We start from the raw sequence: 19,984 nt of genomic DNA, 5'->3' as shown, positions 1-19,984 counted from the left end.
GGTAGCAATTGGCAGAAAGATAAAGGTTTATAAGTCTAACCTCAATGATAAACTGATGGAAAAATTATAAAAAATACAGTCAAACACCACTTGAAAACAAATATCTAATCTCCCACTTTTCTCCATTTTCTTTAACTATCTCCAATCCCCGACCCATTACCCTTGTGTTTACCTCTTGCACCACCCCATTCATGTATAAATTGAACAGCCAAGGCAATATAACATCCCTGGCAAAGTTCCACCTTTATCTCAAACCACTCACTCTCTCCATCAAATAACAATAACACAAGCAAGAAATAGAAACCAGTGAAAACAAATCTAATATAGTAGTTACCAGAAACCAAGCACAATGAAAAAAATATAAAATGAAAAATCAGATATGAGATATCACATATGGAAAACATTGCTGGAAAGATGAAAGAGAAGGTGGTATGAGTCCCATCAGGTGCATAATGGAAGCAAAGGAAGGAACTTCAAATACTATACTTATAATTCAAAAAAGAGAATGAACACTGATCACCAGTTTCCATGCAAATCACATAGCAACATTGTAAAATCCTACTTGTAATACACATACAAACACGCACAAGCACTCTTTCCCCTTCACTTACATTCAGCATGCACATTCTGGACATACATGTAGGCATAGACATGGAGATAAGTTTGTGCATAAACAAAAGTGAAAATGTGATTTCCATGGTTTTGTAGAAATGAACTGGGGTTGCACTAACTTCATATATTTAAGAACCAGTAACATGAAAATCATTTATCATAATGACAGCTTGAAGCATCTTTGATGTGGACATATACAAATGGTCTTAACAGTTAGATAATTGATTCTTATGTCAGCTGTCTTAATTAACAAGATGTATGTCCCTGAACATGGCAAAAAATTACTTTGAAAGATGAAAATGGAATGATTATCAAATCAGAGAGAATGGTAAAGAGTAGATAATTTTTACTAAGAGCTTTCCCCCAACAAATATCATAGTTTAATATGTAAATTCAACTGCAGACAGTAGTAATATACTTGACAAGAGAAGATGTAACATTCATATTATATAGTATGAAATGTGGGAAAAAGTATCATGGTGAATGCCATATTGGCTTTACAAGAAAAAAAGACCAGAAATATATTAGTAATTATTGAACAATTAGTTTATCATGTACTGTATATATTTTTTTCATATATTGTTACAATTATACGAAACATAATTTAAGGTAAAAGCCAGCTAGGAAAACAGGCAATTTAAAGTCTGATACTCCACAATATATCATCGTACAATGAATCAATTAATTATAAAAACAACGGGATACAATAAACACATGTTTAGCTTTTGTAGATAAGGAAACTATCAAAGAGTAATATTAGATACTATACACAAACATGGTGCTAACAAACACACTTTACATTTTCTACAGAACATTTATACATAAGGTATTGCTGTAATTTCACTACATCAAGATACAGAAATAACGAAGTTTGAGAATGGAGCACAAGAAGATGATATGATTTCCTCCAAGTTACTTACAGTTTGTCTCGAAGTGTTTTTCAGAGATTTATGTTAGGGGGGAAAGATATGAGCATTAATGTCAAATATTTTAATCATCTGAAATTTATGGATGACAGTTTTCACATCAGAGACAAAAGAAGGCTTCCAAGATATGCTCAGTGTTTTTAACAAGGACAGTGCCAAAGTATGTTTGATGATGAATAAGAATAAAAACAGAATGATGTTCAACTTTAAATTTCAAAGTAAAGCATTGATAACTGATGATAACAGTCTCGAGTTGAAACGCATAATCATTTAAACTAAGTGTTAAAATTAACTGATGATAAAAAATATATATATATATTAAAGATACATCAAAACTACTTGAAAAATGTTTGGTAAATATGGGAACATCTTTTGTGGCTCTCTACCTGTATGTCTAAAACTCAAATTTTACAATCAAAGTATAGCCCCACCTATAAGTAGCTACTGAAATATTCTGATTTAGATGAAAATTTATGAATCTTATGGTTTGGGTCTTTTAATTTCCATGGATGTGGTACAGATGAGAGTAAAGGGGAAGAGATAGGCAGTACATTTGTGAGAAGATAGATGTGTTAGTGTTGAGTGAAACTAAGTTGAAAGGGAGGGGCGAGTTTGAGTTTGGGAGTGTAGTTGGGTGTCAGGAGTGAAGAGAGGACATGGGAGAGAAGGGGTGGCTATACTAGTATGTGAAAAGATAGGTAAGCATGCGGTGGAGTGGGAGGAGGTTCCCTCAAGGTTAATGTGGATGAAGGTGAAACTGAGAAGGGGGTGTGTGGGTCTTTGTAACTGCATATGAGCCTGGTAGTGAGAGAGTGTAGAGGAAAGGGAGACTTTTTGAATAGATATAAATGAGTGTATAGAGGGTTTAGAGAGAAATATCAATGTCGTGGCATTGGGAGATATAAATGCTAGGGTAATAGATGAACCAATAGATGGAGTGGTTGGGAAGTGTGGAGTTCCAAGAAAAAATCATGGTGGAGAGTTGTTGGTGGAGATGTGTCTAGAGAGTTGAAGATAGTAAATACAGTGCTTCAGAAGAAAGTCAAGCATAAGTACACATGGAAGGGGGTGGTGGATAGAAGGGTGGTGGATAGGGCTTTAATGGATTATATAGTGGTAACCAGGAGAAGAGTAGGAAGGAGTTTTGGATGCACATGTTCTAAGGGGAGAGAGTGGGGGGAATATCAGATCATTTTTTGGTGGAAGGTAAGTTGAAAGTGGAGGATAGATGTAGAAAGAGGAAAAGGACAGAAGGTAGAACAGCTTAGAGTAATCTGCTTAAATGAGAAAGAAAAAGAGAAGGTGAACAGGAAGAGGTTGAGAGAAGAGTTGAAGGAAGTAAAGGATATAGTAGAACTAGGAGTGGAGGAGGAATGGGTATGTTTCAAGGAGATAGTCACAAGGTGTGCAAAAATGGTGTGTGGAACAAGGAGGATGGGAGGAAATAGAAGGAAGGGTAGTGAGTGGTGGGATGATGAAGCAAAGAAGGTTGTAGAAGAGAACAAGGAAGCATTCACAGATCGGTTACAAAATAGGGCAAGAGATTCATACAAGAAGTACAAAGAAAAGAGAAGAGAAGTAAAGCATAAGATAAAGGAGGCAAAGACGAGAGCAGGTGTGAAAATTTTGAAAGTAAAAAAAAGATGTTTTAAAAGAAAATTAAGAGAGGAAGGGAAGGTGAATCAAGTAGAGAAGAAAAGGAGATAGATGCAGATAAAGAGATGATAATGGAAGAAATGGCAGTAAGAGGAAGATGGGCACAGTATTTTAGGGAGTTGCTAAATGTGAAGGAGCATAGGGAGGAAAAGATAGCTGTAGTGGGAAGCGTTAAGAAAATGACAGTGGTGAATGAGGAAAATGGAGAAAAAATAAGGAAAGATGAAGTGAAAGCAGTTATTAAAATGATGAGAGTAGGTAAGGCACCTGGGTTTGATAGGCTGGTGAGATTGTTTAATGTTTGTCTAAAAGAGGGTAGAGAGCTGGAGGAGTGCCTGTATAGTTTTGCTTTACAAGGAAAAAGGGAACAAGCATGAGTCTAGTAGTTTCAGAAGGACCAGTTTGTTGAGTGTAGTTGGGAAGACTTATGAGACGGTTTTGATTGAGAGGATTAGGTGAAGAACAGTATGGGTTTAGGACAGGTAGGGGTTGCATGGATCAGATTTTTGTGGGAAGGCAGATAAATGAGAAAGCTTTAGGAAAAGGTAAGGATGGTTTTTGGGACTATGGATTTCAAAAAGGCTTATGACAGGGTTGACAGGAAGGCATTGTGGAAGGTATTACAGATATATGGGATAGAAGGAAAGCTGTTAAGAGCAGTCAAGAGTTTTTACGAGATTAGTAGAGCCTTTATTAGAATCAGAAATGGAAAGAGTAAGTGGTTTGTAGTAAAGGTGGGACTTCACCAGTGATGTGTTATGTCACCTTGGCTGTTCAATTTATACATGGTTGGGGTGTTGTATGAGGTAAAGGCAAAGGTAATGGGTTGGGGATTGGAGATAGTTAAAGAGAATGAAGAAAAGTGGGAGATAAGCCAGTTGTTGTTTGCTGAAAATATTGCACTTGTGGCAGGATCAAAAGAGGGATTAAGGAAGTTAATGATGGAGTTTGGGTAGGTGTGTAAAAGAAGGAAGTTGAAGATAAATGTGGGTAAAAGTAAGGTGATGAGATGCACAAGGGGAGAGGATGGCAGCAAATTGGAAGTGAGTATTAAGGGAGAGAGACTGGAGGAAGTGGATAGCTTTAGATACTTGGGTGCAAATGTGGAGGGAAAGGGAGGAGTGGTGGTGGAGATAGAATGTAGATTGTGAGAAGCAAGTAAATGTCTTGGGTGATTAAGAAGTGTAATGAGAAATAGACATTTGGGAATGGATGCTAAGAGGAGATTGTATGGAGTGATTGTGCCAACAGCACTGAATGGGGCAGAAACATGGAACATAAGAGAAGTATGATAGGGGTTACTATGCTGGATAGAGTGAGAAATGAGGAGGTGAAGAGGAGAATGGTGGTGGAAATGGAGTTGGGAGATAGGGTTGATGAAAGAGTATTGGAATGGTTTGGATACATGGAAAGAATGAGTAAAGAAAGGTTAGTAAAAGAGGTGTGGAAGGCAGAGTTGGGGGAAGTGAATATGAGGGGGTAACCAAGGATGAGATGTATGGATGAGGTAAAAGTGGTATTGGGAAAGAGGGGAATATCTGTTGAGGAAGGAAAGGAGAAGACTGATAGGGGTGGGTGGAGAATGGTTAAGCATATGGATGATACTGTGATGTAGGGAAGGGAGTGGGTGAGGGATAGGGGGGTGAGGGAGTATGTGTGAGTGGTATTTTGATGCAGCCCAAAGTGATTTCTCCCTGTCTTCTTTTTTTCTGCATGAGGGCTGGAGAAGGGGGGAGTAGCCGATTAAATGAAGTGGCCTTGTTGTGGATGTGCTGTCTTGCTGCATTGCTTCTGACCCAGGGCAGTGGGCGAGATGCAGGGATGACCTGTCATCCAGGAGGAGCCAAGAAAAGAGGGAGGGGTGGTGAATGGGAGTGGAGTATATGGGGATAAAATGGGTGTGAGTGAATTCATGCCTTTGACTACCTCCCTTGTAAGGGGGAAAAAGCCACTGGTATACATATGTATGTATGTAGATGAAAATTGAGCCAGAAGAGAAGAAAATGGCTCCTTTCGCTCAGTTTTTATTAATTCAATGGAGATAACATAGGGCACAGCAAGCAATCAAGAAATAAATTTTGGGAATAATGCTGAAAGATAGAAAGAGAAAAAGTTGATAAAATAGTAGATGGAGGTGAAAGATATAGAGGCAATAAGAAAGTGAAAATTGAAAGCTTGCCAGAATGGAGAATGGGAGATGGAAGAAATGTGCTAATGAACGAAGGCCACACTGTGGTTAGATTACCAATTTCATTCAAAAGTTGAATTCATATGTAGGTGGAAATTCACTGTATATATCACCTATTTATCCAATTTCTATTTTCATCCCCAGCTAATACACTGTTGAAAAATATGGGCAACATATAAATCTTTATAAACTTTTAGTGTATCACTGTTATAATCTTACATGTTAATTAATGGAACACACAGAAGTGATATGAAAAGAAAAAGAAAGCATTACTTATAGAACTTGTGTATATGGAAATAAGGATGTCTTCACTTAATTCACCATAATTATCACATCAGATCCTCCACTATCCCCATTATTTTTTTATTATTATTTTTTTTTAATCTAATGCACTCATTAAGGGCCATTATCATATATGTAGCTACTGAAATATTCTGATTTATATGGAAACTGGGCCAAAAGAGGAGAAAACGGTTCTTTTCACTCAGTAACACAACTATCATTTTTTAAATTTGGATCTTCACAATCTTTGTTCTTTACTGCTCCAGTCCACATGTAATATCTGAAAATAATCTGTTTCTTTTCTCTTAAATAAGGCTTTAGACAGGACTTTCAAAAGTCCATAACATAGCCAAAGACATGTTCCATCACAATGTTTGATAAATCAATTTAGGATTTCTTTAACCCCTTCCATACGGTGCCGCACACGTAGGCGTCATGGACTTAGATCTCGGTGGCAGCAACCAATGCCAGCCGTACGACGTGTCGTAATAATACTCGCATCATAAAATATAGTCACCGCTTATATCGATCGTTCTCTCTTCACCCGTGAATTTTGATAACCATAGAAAATGCGATTACAAAAGAATTAGAAAGAATGTCATTATGGAGGGGCGACTACAATAAATATAATCAAGACGCCGATATGGCAGCCTCGCGAATACACTCGCTCCCCATGACGCCTACGTGTGCGGCCCCGTATGGAAGGGGTTAAGTTTGCAGGAACCATGTCCGAGGAAATTTCAAGGAAAGATATTTTTTGCTTATTTTCTGGTGCTTATAGATGGTAGACCTGCAAAAAAAGTGTTTAAAGAGACAACTAAGTATTTGTGCAAATCAAACTCTATAAGCCAAAGGATAAAATATATTCTATATCTGAATTTACAACAAAAAAACAAAATATCATGTCAAAAGAACTTCTAGTTTTACAAAAAACAAAAACAAAGACTAATCAAAAGGTAAAGTTAAATTGTAACACCTATAGTACTTCCATTAAGTTACTACCATATAGTACAATCTTTGTAACTGGTAAAATGCTTTCATCTGTATTATTTTGCTTGTAAACAAAATTTGTATACAGATCATCATAAATTTTTACAGGATCATTATCAACAATGAAATTTTTAATAAATAATTTAGGTTGTGATCTTAATAAAGCTTTTACAACATATTACAAGCACTCGCCCTGGATATTTTGATTAATTCTCTGAGTGTATTAAGTCAAAATTTCTATTGTGGAAAATTAACTTTACTATTCTGATAGAGCCTTTTTTGACCATAGCCTTTTTATCATGTGTTTGAGTTTTCCTATTACTATTTGCAACAAGATGGTAAGTGTGAAAGATGTGAAATGGACAGAAGGTGAAGTGATGTGACAAAGGTCAGTGCAGTCAACTCATAAGGGAGGTTGGGGAGGGGCCTTTGCTCAACAGTGAGCTCCAAAAGGTAAACTGATTAATCAAATGATCGGTGTTCATAAAAAGAGAGAGTAAACAATCTTACTCAAGTTCAATAATATGGCTCAAATTACAGATAATGTGTAACTGTGGATAACTAAATCTGACACAGTAACACACACTATCATTAAGGTTGCTTTTGATATGTGACAGCTCTAAGGTGTTCATAAACTCATTCCATTGTGCACCTTAAGCTACTACCACTTAAGAGAACAACCATATTTGAGATTATACCTACCCCACTCCACCCTAATATGCATCAGCTTTAAATCTCTACAACCAAACAAATAAAAATCAGGACACTTTACTTCATTAAAGAAGTAAATTACTGACCTTTGACCCAATTGAAGACATGTAATGTCGTGGCATCAGCAATAGTAGCAAGGAACCTTCCTCCTGGTGAAAAGCTAATAGCAGTGACAACATCTTCATCTCCACCCTGTAGCAGTGTGATAGTGGTGCCATCAGATGGCCGCCAAACATGAACAAGTGCAGGATGTTCTTCTCCAGAGAGTTGGGCAGTTGCCACCATCATTGGCTCACCGGAGGTCAAGGCTATTGCAGTTACCTCAGTGTCATGATCTGAGTAGCCAAGTTTACGGGCAACTTCTGTTCCTGCAAGTAAACTTTGGCTGGTATAGTATATAATAATTTTCTGTAACTAAAGTCATATCAGTTGTCCGCCATGGCTTAGGGTAGTGCTATACAGAACATAAAATGTCATTGGCTGTGGGTTCAGTTTTAGTATTAAAGGTGACAATTTTTTACAAAGAGATTTAGATAAAGGTTAATGAAGCCCTAATTCATTAATAATTACTGATGGTGCATTACTGACAAATGTAAGGGGCCCAGAATCATGTTCCTCTGTAAACGCTTTCTCAAAGCATACCACAATGGTGAAATTTTTCCTTTTATTCTATCTCTAGACTATTTTATTTATCTCTGTTGCAACCCATCTGTAGCAAATTGGCTATGGCCCATTTCATAGAGATTTTGAATGGAATAATGGATGACATGGCCCAAAGGCATGTTCCCCACATTTAATTCATAGATGAGTGGATGCAAAGGCAGCTAGCCACATGATAAAACAGTCAGAGTAGTACAGCTTCTGCTGTCGGCCCTATTGCTAAAAATCAGTTCTTCATTTCACTGCATTTCACACACTCAATGTATCTGAACAAAAGTGATCCCTATCCCAAGGTGCCAAAATGAGAGTGATGCTGACTGAATAATTGATTGATTGATTGATTGGTAGGATATATTTGGAATACAACCACTAGTCTGAGAACCATCACTTGAAGAGGTATGGATGACTATGAAAAGTTTGGAGAACAGTGAGAGTGACAACCCCGAGAATGGTTAAGTTTTAAATAAAAAAAAAAATGAAGTAGATATTTTAGAGAAAAAAGTCAAAGGTTTATTTGAAGAATACTAAATGAGAAATTATGTTGAATGAGTACTACTGTCCCCACACAATAGGAATATACAAGACAAAATGTGATTACCATAGAGAAATATACCTACTAAACTAAGTGTTATATACAAAGTATCCACAAAATAACTAGAAGAGTAGGTCTCTACAGAAAAAAGTCAGTATCAATGAATATCAAGAGAAATTCATGGAAGAAGAATAGAATCAACAATAGATCAAATCTTTATCATCAAACAAGTTTTGGATAAACTGTTGGAGAATAATATAGATTAGTGGCACTTTTTTGTAATTAACAAGTCAGTCTATGTTGAAAATTATGGTTAAGTTTGGAATTCCATTGAAATTCATTGGAGCCATATGAGCAGTGACTGTGACAACAGTGAGAGCGGTGAGAACAATGAATGTAAGGTGAATATTGGGACGAAATATAACAAAACCTTTCAGAGTAAACAGTAGTAGAAAACTAGTATACATACTATCTCCTCCACGAGAAGAAATGGTAAGGAGATAAGACAGTGATAAAATTTCTGACATGCTGGCTACTGAAGATGATGTATTTCAAAATGAGGATATTAGTGGTGGGAGACAAAAATAGGTTTGCATGTTTTCAGGAAAACAGCATCAAAGACAGGGTTTTAGATCAGCTTAGCTCAGTGGTTCCCAAAATATGGGTCGTGACCCAAAGTTGGGTTGCGAGATCAATTCTGATGGGTCGCAGGGACACAGAAAATTCTCACATTTTCAGAGTATTTCAAATACTTGACTAATTAAATTTTTCTTTTAACCGCACATTACTTATGTAATGTCTGTTCATGGATTCGGTTAATTTAGTTTTGTTAAAGAAAGAGATGGATGGGCAGACTGTGCTTTTCTGGACCTGCAAAAGGCATTCGATAAGGTGCCTCATAGGAAACTAATAAATAAGATAGAGTCAAAAGGTGGCATCAGACGAAAATTATTGGAATCGATGAAAGACTTTCTGATTGGGAGGAAAATGAGAGTTGTAATTAGAGAAAAATTCTCCAACTGGGAAGAAGTAAAAAGCGGGGTCCCGCAAGGATCAGTACTAGCACCGATCATGTTCGCTGTATACATTAATGACATGAATGAAGGCGTGGAGTGCTATATAATTTTTTTTGCAGATGATGCAAAATTACTTAAGAAGGTAAAAACGGAAGAGGACTGCAACTCATTGCAACAAGATCTGGACACAATATGGAATTGGACTCAAAAATGGGAAGTAAAATTCAATATTAAGAAATGCAGCATAATGGAATTTGGAAAGAGTAAAAATAGAATATCAAAAGATTACAGAATTGGGGAAGAAAAAATAAATAAAACAAACTATGAAAAAGATCTTGGAGTGATGATTGGAAAGGACATGAAACCAGATAAGCATATAAACCAGATGTTCGGAGAAACCTACAACTTATTGAGAGCAATCAAAGTGGCATTTACCTATATGGACGAAGAAATGATAAGGAAAATACTTACTACACTAATAAGACCAAAACTCGAGTATGCAGCATCACTTTGGACACCCAGTACCAAAAAGAATATTAAGAAACTAGAAAGATTACAAAGAGCGACAACAAAACTAGCACCGACACTCGCCGAACTAACATATGAGCAAAGACTATCCAAATTGAACCTACCAACTCTGGAACAAAGAAGAGAAAGAGGAGATTTGCTAACTATCTACAGAATAATGAAAGGAATGGAAGTTTTAGACAGGAACGACCTATTAATGTGGGACAACGGTAAAACAAGAGGACACGGAAAAAAATTGAAAAAGGATAGTTTTAGAAAAAACTTGAAAAGGAACAGTTTCCCACACAGAGCGATAAATACATGGAACAAATTAGACAACAAAACAGTATGTGCTAACACTATACAAGATTTTAAGATAAAACTTGATGCGGAGAGATACAAAGACGGGTCACCACGAGCATAGCTCCCCTCCCGTATATTACAACTAGGTAAATACAACTAGGTAAATACATCATTGTCCATTTTGTTTCTCTTTATTTTATTCTGGGTCACGAAGGATTGAAATGTTCCAAATAGGGTCGCTCATGAAAAAGTTTGAGAACCACTGGCTTAGCTAATACTAAAATAATGAAAATATTGTGTGAGCACCAACTGCAGGACAATCATCTAGGGATGTCTGGGAGGAAACATATTGGTGACTTCAAATACCTAGGATATGTACTAACAAATAAGATGGAAAAAAGGAAGTTTGGCCAGACTCTTTTTATTCATTGGGTTACAGGCCCACCAATGTTGGAAAACCTGAAATCAAAATAGAATAAAAACCAAAATTACTCTTTTTATCTGCTGAACTGCCAACTAGCACTGGCATAATGATCAAAGGAAAAAAAAAACACTGTGGGCCTAATGTTTGTGCAAAACATGCAAAGCTTGGTATATACAGTAGCTTGTGTTCTCATCAGCCAGGGCAGTGAGTAGGTATAAATGAAACAAAACTGAAAAAAAATACATATGTATATTTCTTCCAACTTGACAACATGCCCTCCTAAAAGCTTTATATAAATAAATGTTGAGGTGTGAAGACAGAATGAATGGTAGGGTGGTGAGTTTAAACGCCAAGAATCCGCTGAAGTTTTATTTCTGACGTTTCGTCCAACTAGGACTTTTTCAGAGTATTCTCTGAAGAAGTCCTAATTGGACGAAACATCAGAAATAAAATTTCAACAGATTCTTGGCACTTAAACTCACCACCCTACCACTCATAAATAAATGTGTTGGGGACAATTTATTTTTTCGCCCTCTGACCTAAGGGGAAGGATCCATGGTGCCTGTAACTCAATAAATAAAAAAAAGTCTGGGCTTAAAGCAAGAATAGCAAATGCCAATAAGGATTATTACAGCTTAATAAGATTGAAGAGCTATAGGTTTCCTATGTGGATGCGACAAAAGGCTGGTCTAAATTGACGAAAGGCTAGAAAGTACATTGTTAATTTTTTTTAAAACAAAATATGGACATGTCTTTGATATAAATGAAACAGATGTAGACATAGAAAAAAAAGCTTAAGAAATGACAGGGCCACAAATATATTTGAAATTATGAAACACTTCAGATTAAGATGAGACAAATATGCTTAAAAATAAGCAGGAAAAGGCTTCTGATTTAAGTTTTCAAAGGACAAGTGTCTGGAAGCTGCCAATAAGAAGACCCTAGTAATATGGATTGACAAATTCAAGGAGGATCTGCAAGAGATCAGAATTGGTTGTCATAGCACATGGATCCAGTATGTACAAGGCCGCGAAGAATGGAGGAATGTAGTTTTTGTGATCATAGGACAGCTAATTCACAGCCCATAAGAGCAGTAGTGGATTAGTAACCTCAAAGTAAAACACCACCCTCTATTCTGAAATACAAATTTTGATAAAAACAAAATAGATTGCAACAGCAAACCATATCTACAGGTGATCTTTAGGTATAAAATAAGGTCGGATACTGAAAACAAAATAAAAGATTAAGTGCACAGTTATAAAACAACCAAACAAAATAACATATTACTTACACAATAGAATATCACTTAGTTATCTAACTTTGAATTGTGTTACACTCCATCACCTCTAAGGAAACTATTCCATTCCATGACCATGCTGTTGATGAAATTGTCTCTACCAACATCTAGATAAAATGAATGTCCTGACAGCCTGGGACTATTCTTTCTTAGAATAATGTGTGCATTTCAGATACATGTGCAAATTTTCACTAAACTTTTTCTCCTTACCTTTCTCAAAAACTATTTTTCCTACAGCTGTGCCACTGCAATAAAGAAGAGTTGTATCATACTTATCGAGCACTGGGAGTGCTCGCAGTCTTCTGGGTGGTAGAGAGACCCTTAATTTTGCTTTTGGGGTCGCTTTCATTTCCCGTTTGGCACTCCCATCTCTGCTGTGACCATTTTCAGTCACCTTGATTCCTTCATCTTCATCTTCATCCTTCTCCTCTCTAAGTTCAAGTCCAGCAGCTTCTAGGTCTTTTATTGTTATATCTGAAGTGGTAAATTATGTTATACCTATCATCCATTCTGAATGGACAACTACAAACATTATACTTAAGATGAGTTGGTACACTTCATTACAGCAGTTCAAATATTCAACAATAGTATACAGCACATAGATGCACAATATATTCTCAAGGTGCTTTACAAACTATATGAAATAAAGCTTTAAGAGTAATAGTAGAATGCATTAAAACCATCCCCAGTAAAACACCTCCACACAGAAGCCAAAATCCTCCTCATAGAATACCATACAAAAATGTTAGATACACCTTTCTTTGCTACAGCCCTCAACTCATCTATCTCATTATATCATACAAGAAGTACCAGTTGAACATTAAAAAAAATGCCAGCATACCATTCAAACATGAATGTATATAACAACCTACAACCAGTGCTACAAAATACATCCATACTAAATAAGCTCTACAAGACAGACCACCAAACTCAATACCCAAGCCACCGAGACATCAGCTCCACAGAAAAATCCCTCTTAGCAGAAGTAAGAACCACACTGGTTTGCTTGCATTTAGAAGACCATCTAGCACTAAGGCAGCTTACCTTCAGAACCAATCTGCCTTAGATGCAACCACCACACAGAAGATACTGAAAATCCTCATCTTATACAACCCCATACTAACATTCTCTAGACAACAACAATAATTCTTTCTTGTGTGACCTATGGGCCTGGCCAACAACCACTGCTCATTACCTGGAAACTGTGGGTCTCTTGCAAGAGAGACTTGGGCAATGGATTTGTTGACTGTCTTTGGTCATTGATAGTTTATCTCTGACTCACCTGACATATGCAAGAATTCCAATACATTTAATATCTAAGTATTTTTGACTAAAGGGTATTTCATCTAAAATGCAATTCTGAATTGAAATGTTATGAAGTATTGAGAAACTCCCAAAGTAATTTACCTTGTTCATCTGGTTGGTCATCTGGTCGAGATGAGGGTCTGTCAGCAGAAGGAACGGACTGCTTCTTGACATCCTTTATGCTCCAGACAATCACAGATGTGTCAGCTCCTCCTGTTGTGAGCACATACTCATCATCCGTAGACCACCGCACATTGGTTACATGGCTACTGTGTCCTGGGTATTGGCGAAACGGCTTGGGTGGACCCTAGGGATGAATTCATTTAAAGAATATCTAGTACAACCTATGATAATACAATCATCATATCCTGTTGCATTGATGAAAATTCACTGAAAGAAATCCCTCTCATTGTAAGACAATTAATCCATTGAAAAATAAATTCAAGACTGACTGTAAATCTTTTCTAATATTTCCATGCATAAATATCACAAAATACTTTCCAGCAAATTTCAAAACTAACAATATACCAATAATCAGTAAATCATTGATGCCATGTTACATCCTGTCTGACAGACCCAACTCAGAACAAAATAAATAAATAAATAAATAAATAAATACCCCAAGCAAAATATATTTATTATAACTGGAGACTCTAGCAAGTGTTTAGATGTCTCAAAATTTTTCTCTTGTCGAGTTCCTTTTTACTGGTGACTTCGGTCAGTACTATTTCTTACAACACCATCTATCCAAATTCAAATTTTATTTTATTTTCACCAGGTGTATACAAAAACTGAAAGCAATCTTTAATGTATTTGCTAAAAAAAAATTTTTTAATTAATTTCTGTGCAAAAGATGAATGGCACTAATAGTGATATCTCATTGCCTTTCATGCTCCAGAATTTCAACCTTTAAATTTCAATAAATCTGTTTGATATTAACTTCCTTTTCTGGATACATATATACAATTACTGTCTATAATTTCATTAACCTCTTCCATATGATGATGCCTACATAGGCATCATGAGGGGGTGCAAGTGGGTATACAAGGATGTCTGTGTCTATGTCTTGATTATGTTTATTTTGTAGTTGTAGCTGAGTTACCCCTGAATTCTGAATTGGCTTGATCACGTTTTCTGTGTTTATTATTACTCAGTAAAAGAGAATGAGTAATACAGCAGAAACTTTATATTTTATGATGCAAGTAACTGTGATGCATCTAACATCGACATACCTCAGGCATCCAATGCTGCGCACAAAATTTTCACTCATATTGAAGAGGTTAAGAATTATCTTTACAAGGGAAGCACAACTTAGATATATAAAAGGCTTCACCAAAGATAAAGATCTGGCTCTACCTCTTCCAGTAATTTAGTAATCAACATGGTTAATTGATCATTTGTTTTAATCTTACTGACAGAGACATATTTTTTTTCAACAATGGTCAAGTTCCTGAAAACAAGCAAACTATGTTCAACAGTTTTTACACATGTCCAGACTTCACTTCTTCTGTTCATTCTGTAATCATTATTTTTCTTTTGCTCTAGTCATAACTTCAGCACTGTAACCTGCCCTAGTGTTTCAGTGCCACATTTAGACTATATGGATATGTATTTGGTACTATGGTCTTTCTGTATTAATATTGTTAGTGTTCATTTGTTGTCATTTGGCTGAGGGCAGCAATATGGGATTTTGTGTGATTCAGTGAACAGACACCAGGTGGCAGTGTTGTTGAGCTGCTATGTGGAGTTCTGGGTCCCCACTATAAAGGAAGAGGTAACTGGAGCAGGTTTGGAAAAAGACTGATTGGAGCTAAAACTGGTAGCAGAACATAGTTATTGCCTCTTTTAAGTGACATCCTAAGTTTGATAATAAATCTGAATATGAAAACTGAAAAAGGGATAAAAGCATATGGAGTGAGTTAACTGATTTAGCTAAAGATAAGCAGGCATTGGTTATATATGGTACTGATCATTAACTGGCCGGACTAGGACAGCACCTTCTGAAATTGAATTATGTAAAGTCCATTATTGAGAAACTAGACACATTGTTCTTGCCTGATAAAAGTCAATGTCAATTTGCAATGTTTCATAATTTGTATAATTTCAGAAGAAATAACAAGAATATCAATGAGTATGTTTACACAGGAGGGAATGATACTGCCAGACTCTATGATGGCTTTTATGCTTCTTGTTTCAAGCAATTTGGCTGAGCATGAAACTCAAATTGTGATGTCAATGATCTCCGAAATCAATTATACTAATATGAAATCTACTTTAAAACATGTCTTTGGTCAACAATTGAGTGTGCACTCAACTCGGGAGTCAGATGTAGACGTAGATGCAGAGTGTCCCTCAAGCATTAAAGCTGAGCCTGTTTTTTGTGGCAAAAATAAAGAGGTCTATTATGCCACATATAGACAGTAACCACATAGCTCATCACAAAGATACAGATTTCAAAGAAGAGGGAGAGGAGCAGCAATGTCGACACAAGTTGACTTGAGTGACCAAGGGATTAATTGAAGACCCAATCCCCTGAGTCATGATGGCCAAGTTTCGTGATGTGTGATATGTGATTCGTGTTACCATTGGGCTCGATATTGTCCGCATTCATAAGAGAATAATGAGGTGTCATTTAGAGTTATCGGTGAACGAGATATTGGTGGTAATAGTGGAACATATGATACAAATGTCTTTATTTGGTGGATATATCAGTGATGAAAATGTCAAATGGACTAAGATTATGCATTTGGTTAAGTAGTCTTGAAATTGTGGTATTTTGGATATTGGTTGTTCAACTACAGTTAGTGGTCAACAGTGGTTGGATAATTACTTGAACAACATGTGCGATGAAGAGTTGGCCATGGTGAGAGAAGAAAAAATCTAGCATGTCACATTTGGTCATTCATATAGTTTTAGATGTATAACTTGATGTGAATAAATCAATGAATTACAAAATATGTTTATGATACCAGTATACCCATCAACATAATCTTTGTACATGTCACTGGCATGATTTGCATGACAATGTACAATTGTGTAATTTGTCTTTAAACTGGCAAATTAGCTGCTTATATTGTATATATTTTGATTGGCTGAGACACTTCCTATCCTGCCTTTCTTCACAATTTTTGCTGAATGCAAACCTAGTCCACTGTCTATGGAAGATATAAGAGTACAATGTAGATAAATGTTGCTGTGATTTTCACTGACTGGAAAACCAAGACCACAGTAGCCAGCAATACTTCCTAGGCCCTCTCAAAGGCCCCTCTAGGAAAAAGCTTTGTATCATTATATGTGTGACCCTTTTTATATCACCAGCTAGTAGGAAGAATAGGGGAAGGGAAGCACTCACTTTTATCTGCTCTCCTAATGTGAAAAGAGTAGGGAAATAGTCAAAACTGATAGCTTGAGCCTGATCTGAACACATGCACTTTCAGATGTATGTGAAATTGTTAACCCCTTCACTACGGGCCAAACTCTCGCGGGCAGCATTAGCTGCCAGACATGCGATGTTGCGTCATAATACTCATACAGGTACTCCTCGTTTAACGACGACAATTGGGACCAGCGCGCCGTCGTTAACCAAATTGGTCGTTAAGCGAAAGTGTATACATATACGTACATGTACTGTATGTACAATGTCCAGCAATACATGTATCTTTATTTTCGTGTATTTTCCCTCTTTTATACAGTACATTAAAGCTTTATTTACTGTTTATTTATGGTGGTTAGGTTCCTAAAATTACCGTATATGACCAAATCTGCGTATGCTGACATTCCATATTGAATACCGGGGTATTTTTTTAGTTTCGACCATGGGCGCAATATAGCAATAGAAAATTAATTATTAATTTTGTAAATTAAAATGTATCAACGTAATATGCAATTTTGTGGGCGGAAATGAAAGTAAAAAATACCTTGCTACAAGAAAATATGCTAATGAACGAAGTCGGTAGCATAGGCTTGGGACGCCATCTTGTCGTCTGCCAACGTCTCTCACGACGACGACAAGGAGGACGAGCCGGATGACATTTAATTTGCAGGTAATGATTTATTAAACACAGGTTAGTGGAGAGTTGATGGTGGAAATGTGTCTAGAAAGAGAGTTGATGATAGCAAATACAGTGTTTCGGAAGAAAGTCAAGCATAAGTACACATGGGAGAGGGTGGTGGAGGGAAAGGTGGTAGATAGAGCTTTAATGGACTATGTAGTGGTAAATAGGATTATGATAGGAAGAGTTAGGGATGTACATGTGCTAAGGGGAGAGGGTGGGGGAATATCAGATCATTTTTTGGTGGAAGGTAAGTTGAGAGTGGAGGACAGATGGAGGAAGAGGAAAGGGACAAAAGGTAGGGAGGTGCTTAGAGTGAACTCTCTAAACGAAGAGGAAAAGGAGAAGGAGTACAAGAGGAAGCTGAAGGAGGAGTGGGAGGGAGTAAAGGATAGAGTGGAGGTAGGTGTGGAGGAGGAATGGGGATGGTTCAAGGAGGGAGTCACAAAGTGTGCAAGGATGGTGTGTGGAACAAGAAGGTCAGGAGGAAATAGAAGGAAGGGTAGTGAATGGTGGGATGAGGAAATGAAGAAGGTTGTAGAAGAGAAGAAGCGAGCTTTCACAGATTGGTTACTAAAAAGGACGAGGGAGTCATATGAGAAGTACAGGGAAAAGAAAAGAGAAGTAAAGAAAAAGGTAAAGGAGGCAAAGAGGAGAGCAGATGTAAAATGGGGTAAGAGTATGACAGAAAATTTTGAAAGTAATAAAAAGATGTTTTGGAAAGAAATTAAGAGAGGAAGAGGAGGCGAATCAAGTAGAGAAGAAAAGGTAAAAGGTGCAGATGGAGAGATGATAATGGAGGAGAAGGCAGTAAGGGGAAGATGGGCAGAATATTTTAGGGAGTTACTTAATGTGAAGGAGGATAGGGAGGGAAAGATAGCTGCAGTGGGAAATGCAAAGAAAATGAGAGTGATGAGTGAGGAAAATGGAGGAGAAATAAGGAAGGATGAAGTGAAGGCAGCAGTTAAGGGGGTATGCGACACCTGGGGGGGTGAATTTGGTCAAGATATGGCATTTTTCAAAACTGTGTTCAAAATGTTTGTATACCACTTAGAAATAAATCCCGACAAATAATTTTCCAGCCGCGCGCAATTTAAAGGTCCTGGGTGAGGTTTAAAGGGACAGATTTAAAGGCACAACCCACACTAGAGGGAGGCGTGCCACTTAGGACCTTCAGGCGCAGCGAATAACGTTGAAATTTGATTGAATTTACACTCGCCCAGTGTATCAACGGCCAATACGATTGTGGAGGGGAAGGGAGGAAGGTGGAGGGAGAATATTTCGCCAACTTTGTGCGAAACTAAGCGTTAGTTCCCGGTTAGCTCTGAAAAGGGAAGTACGCATGTCTTATGAGCTCTCATTGCAATCTATTACTTTAGCTAGTCCATATTACTCTTTAGTACAGTCATCATGGGTAGCAAAAAGAACAAAAGAACATCACAATGACAAAAAACAGCAGTTAAAGATGGCAAGCAGTCAAAGACGACTAAAGATCTCACCACCTCTCACTCCACCACCGCCCTCACCTGCACCTCTGTGACGGTGACAGAGGTAAAGGACAACATTAGACTAAACAATTCAAAGAGGAAGATTAAATCCAAAGAAGAAAGCAAGAGGAAAAAGATCAAGGCTATACAGGAAGAAGAAAGAAGAAGGGACATCATATGATGCTGGAGGGGTGCCCTACCAACACAGATTGGCGAGGGGAATCTGATGAGGAAAGAGAAGGCGCCCACTACTGGAAAATAAACCTCTTTCCAATGATTTAGATACCCTGACGACCCCCAGCAGAGAGGTTTCATATGAAGAAACCGCCAAAGGTGCAAAAAAGCAAATTATATGATGTTGTCGTCTGTGCGTCGTCACTACTGTGACATACTTATACTTTAGTTTTTCAGTATTTAAAGTACTTATAATTAAAATATGTTGATAATTTTTACTGTACTTACTTATTATATAATAAGAATTAAGCCATGAAAAAATCAGTCAAATTGGTGAAACTATAAGCAAGTTACAGATATATTCATATTTCAAGTTGCCATATCTCCGTTCGATATTTTTCTACTTTTTTTTTATCATAAAAAATCTAATATACATCAGATTTAGATGAAACTTACAGGGAATATTACTTTTAGTAACTGCTAGGGCCGATCGTTCGAATATTTTGAATAGGATGAAAGAGTTCGGAGTAATAATGGAAACAAGAGCAAAAAAATTGTATTTTTCACGATTTTTGCCAGACATTAAAATTGAAATGCCTGTATGCAAAAGTATAAAGGAAATTGTTCAATTACTCAATGACTGGCCCTAGGTGTGCCTACTGACTAATCATAGCCAAAATATAAAACAAATTGGTCCACGTATTATGGTGCTGTGCACTTTTAAATGTCGCTACTGGTATACGTACATGTGTACATGTGTACATACATCATTCTGCTTCACCTAAAATGTAGGCAATATGGATACCTATTTACCTGAGAAGTTTCAGATCTTTACTCTAAATATTTTATAAAATTACCTCCA

General features: G+C 36.9%; 1 protein-coding gene across 1 annotated transcript; it reads right to left on the bottom strand.

Annotated features, from left to right (window-relative positions):
• Positions 1-5,526: 5,526 nt before the first annotated feature.
• LOC143029948 (echinoderm microtubule-associated protein-like 5) lies at positions 5,527-14,924 on the bottom strand. Its single transcript, XM_076193159.1, has 5 exons — positions 14,826-14,924; positions 13,512-13,716; positions 12,315-12,578; positions 7,452-7,733; positions 5,527-5,534 (listed from the first exon to the last, which is right to left on the bottom strand). Exons 1-5 carry the CDS (start codon positions 14,922-14,924, stop codon positions 5,527-5,529), a joined length of 858 nt encoding a protein of 285 aa, XP_076049274.1.
• Positions 14,925-19,984: the final 5,060 nt, after the last annotated feature.

This window comes from Oratosquilla oratoria, chromosome 11, assembly GCF_046742065.1.
Source record: "Oratosquilla oratoria isolate Oo_2021 chromosome 11, ASM4674206v1, whole genome shotgun sequence".
NCBI classification, from domain to species: Eukaryota; Metazoa; Arthropoda; class Malacostraca; order Stomatopoda; family Squillidae; genus Oratosquilla; species Oratosquilla oratoria.
This window is presented reverse-complemented; position numbering and strand designations above follow the sequence as displayed.

Excerpts from the sequence above, each read along its gene's own strand:
- LOC143029948 (XM_076193159.1), bottom strand. The coding sequence starts at position 14,924 with ATGAACAGAAGAAGTGAAGTCTGGACATGTGTAAAAACTGTTGAACAT. Across the intron at positions 13,717-14,825 it reads TTGAAAAAAAATATGTCTCT|GGTCCACCCAAGCCGTTTCG; the intron begins GTCAGTAAGATT and ends ATTCATCCCTAG. Across the intron at positions 7,734-12,314 it reads AAAAATAGTTTTTGAGAAAG|GAACAGAAGTTGCCCGTAAA; the intron begins GTAAGGAGAAAA and ends GTTTACTTGCAG.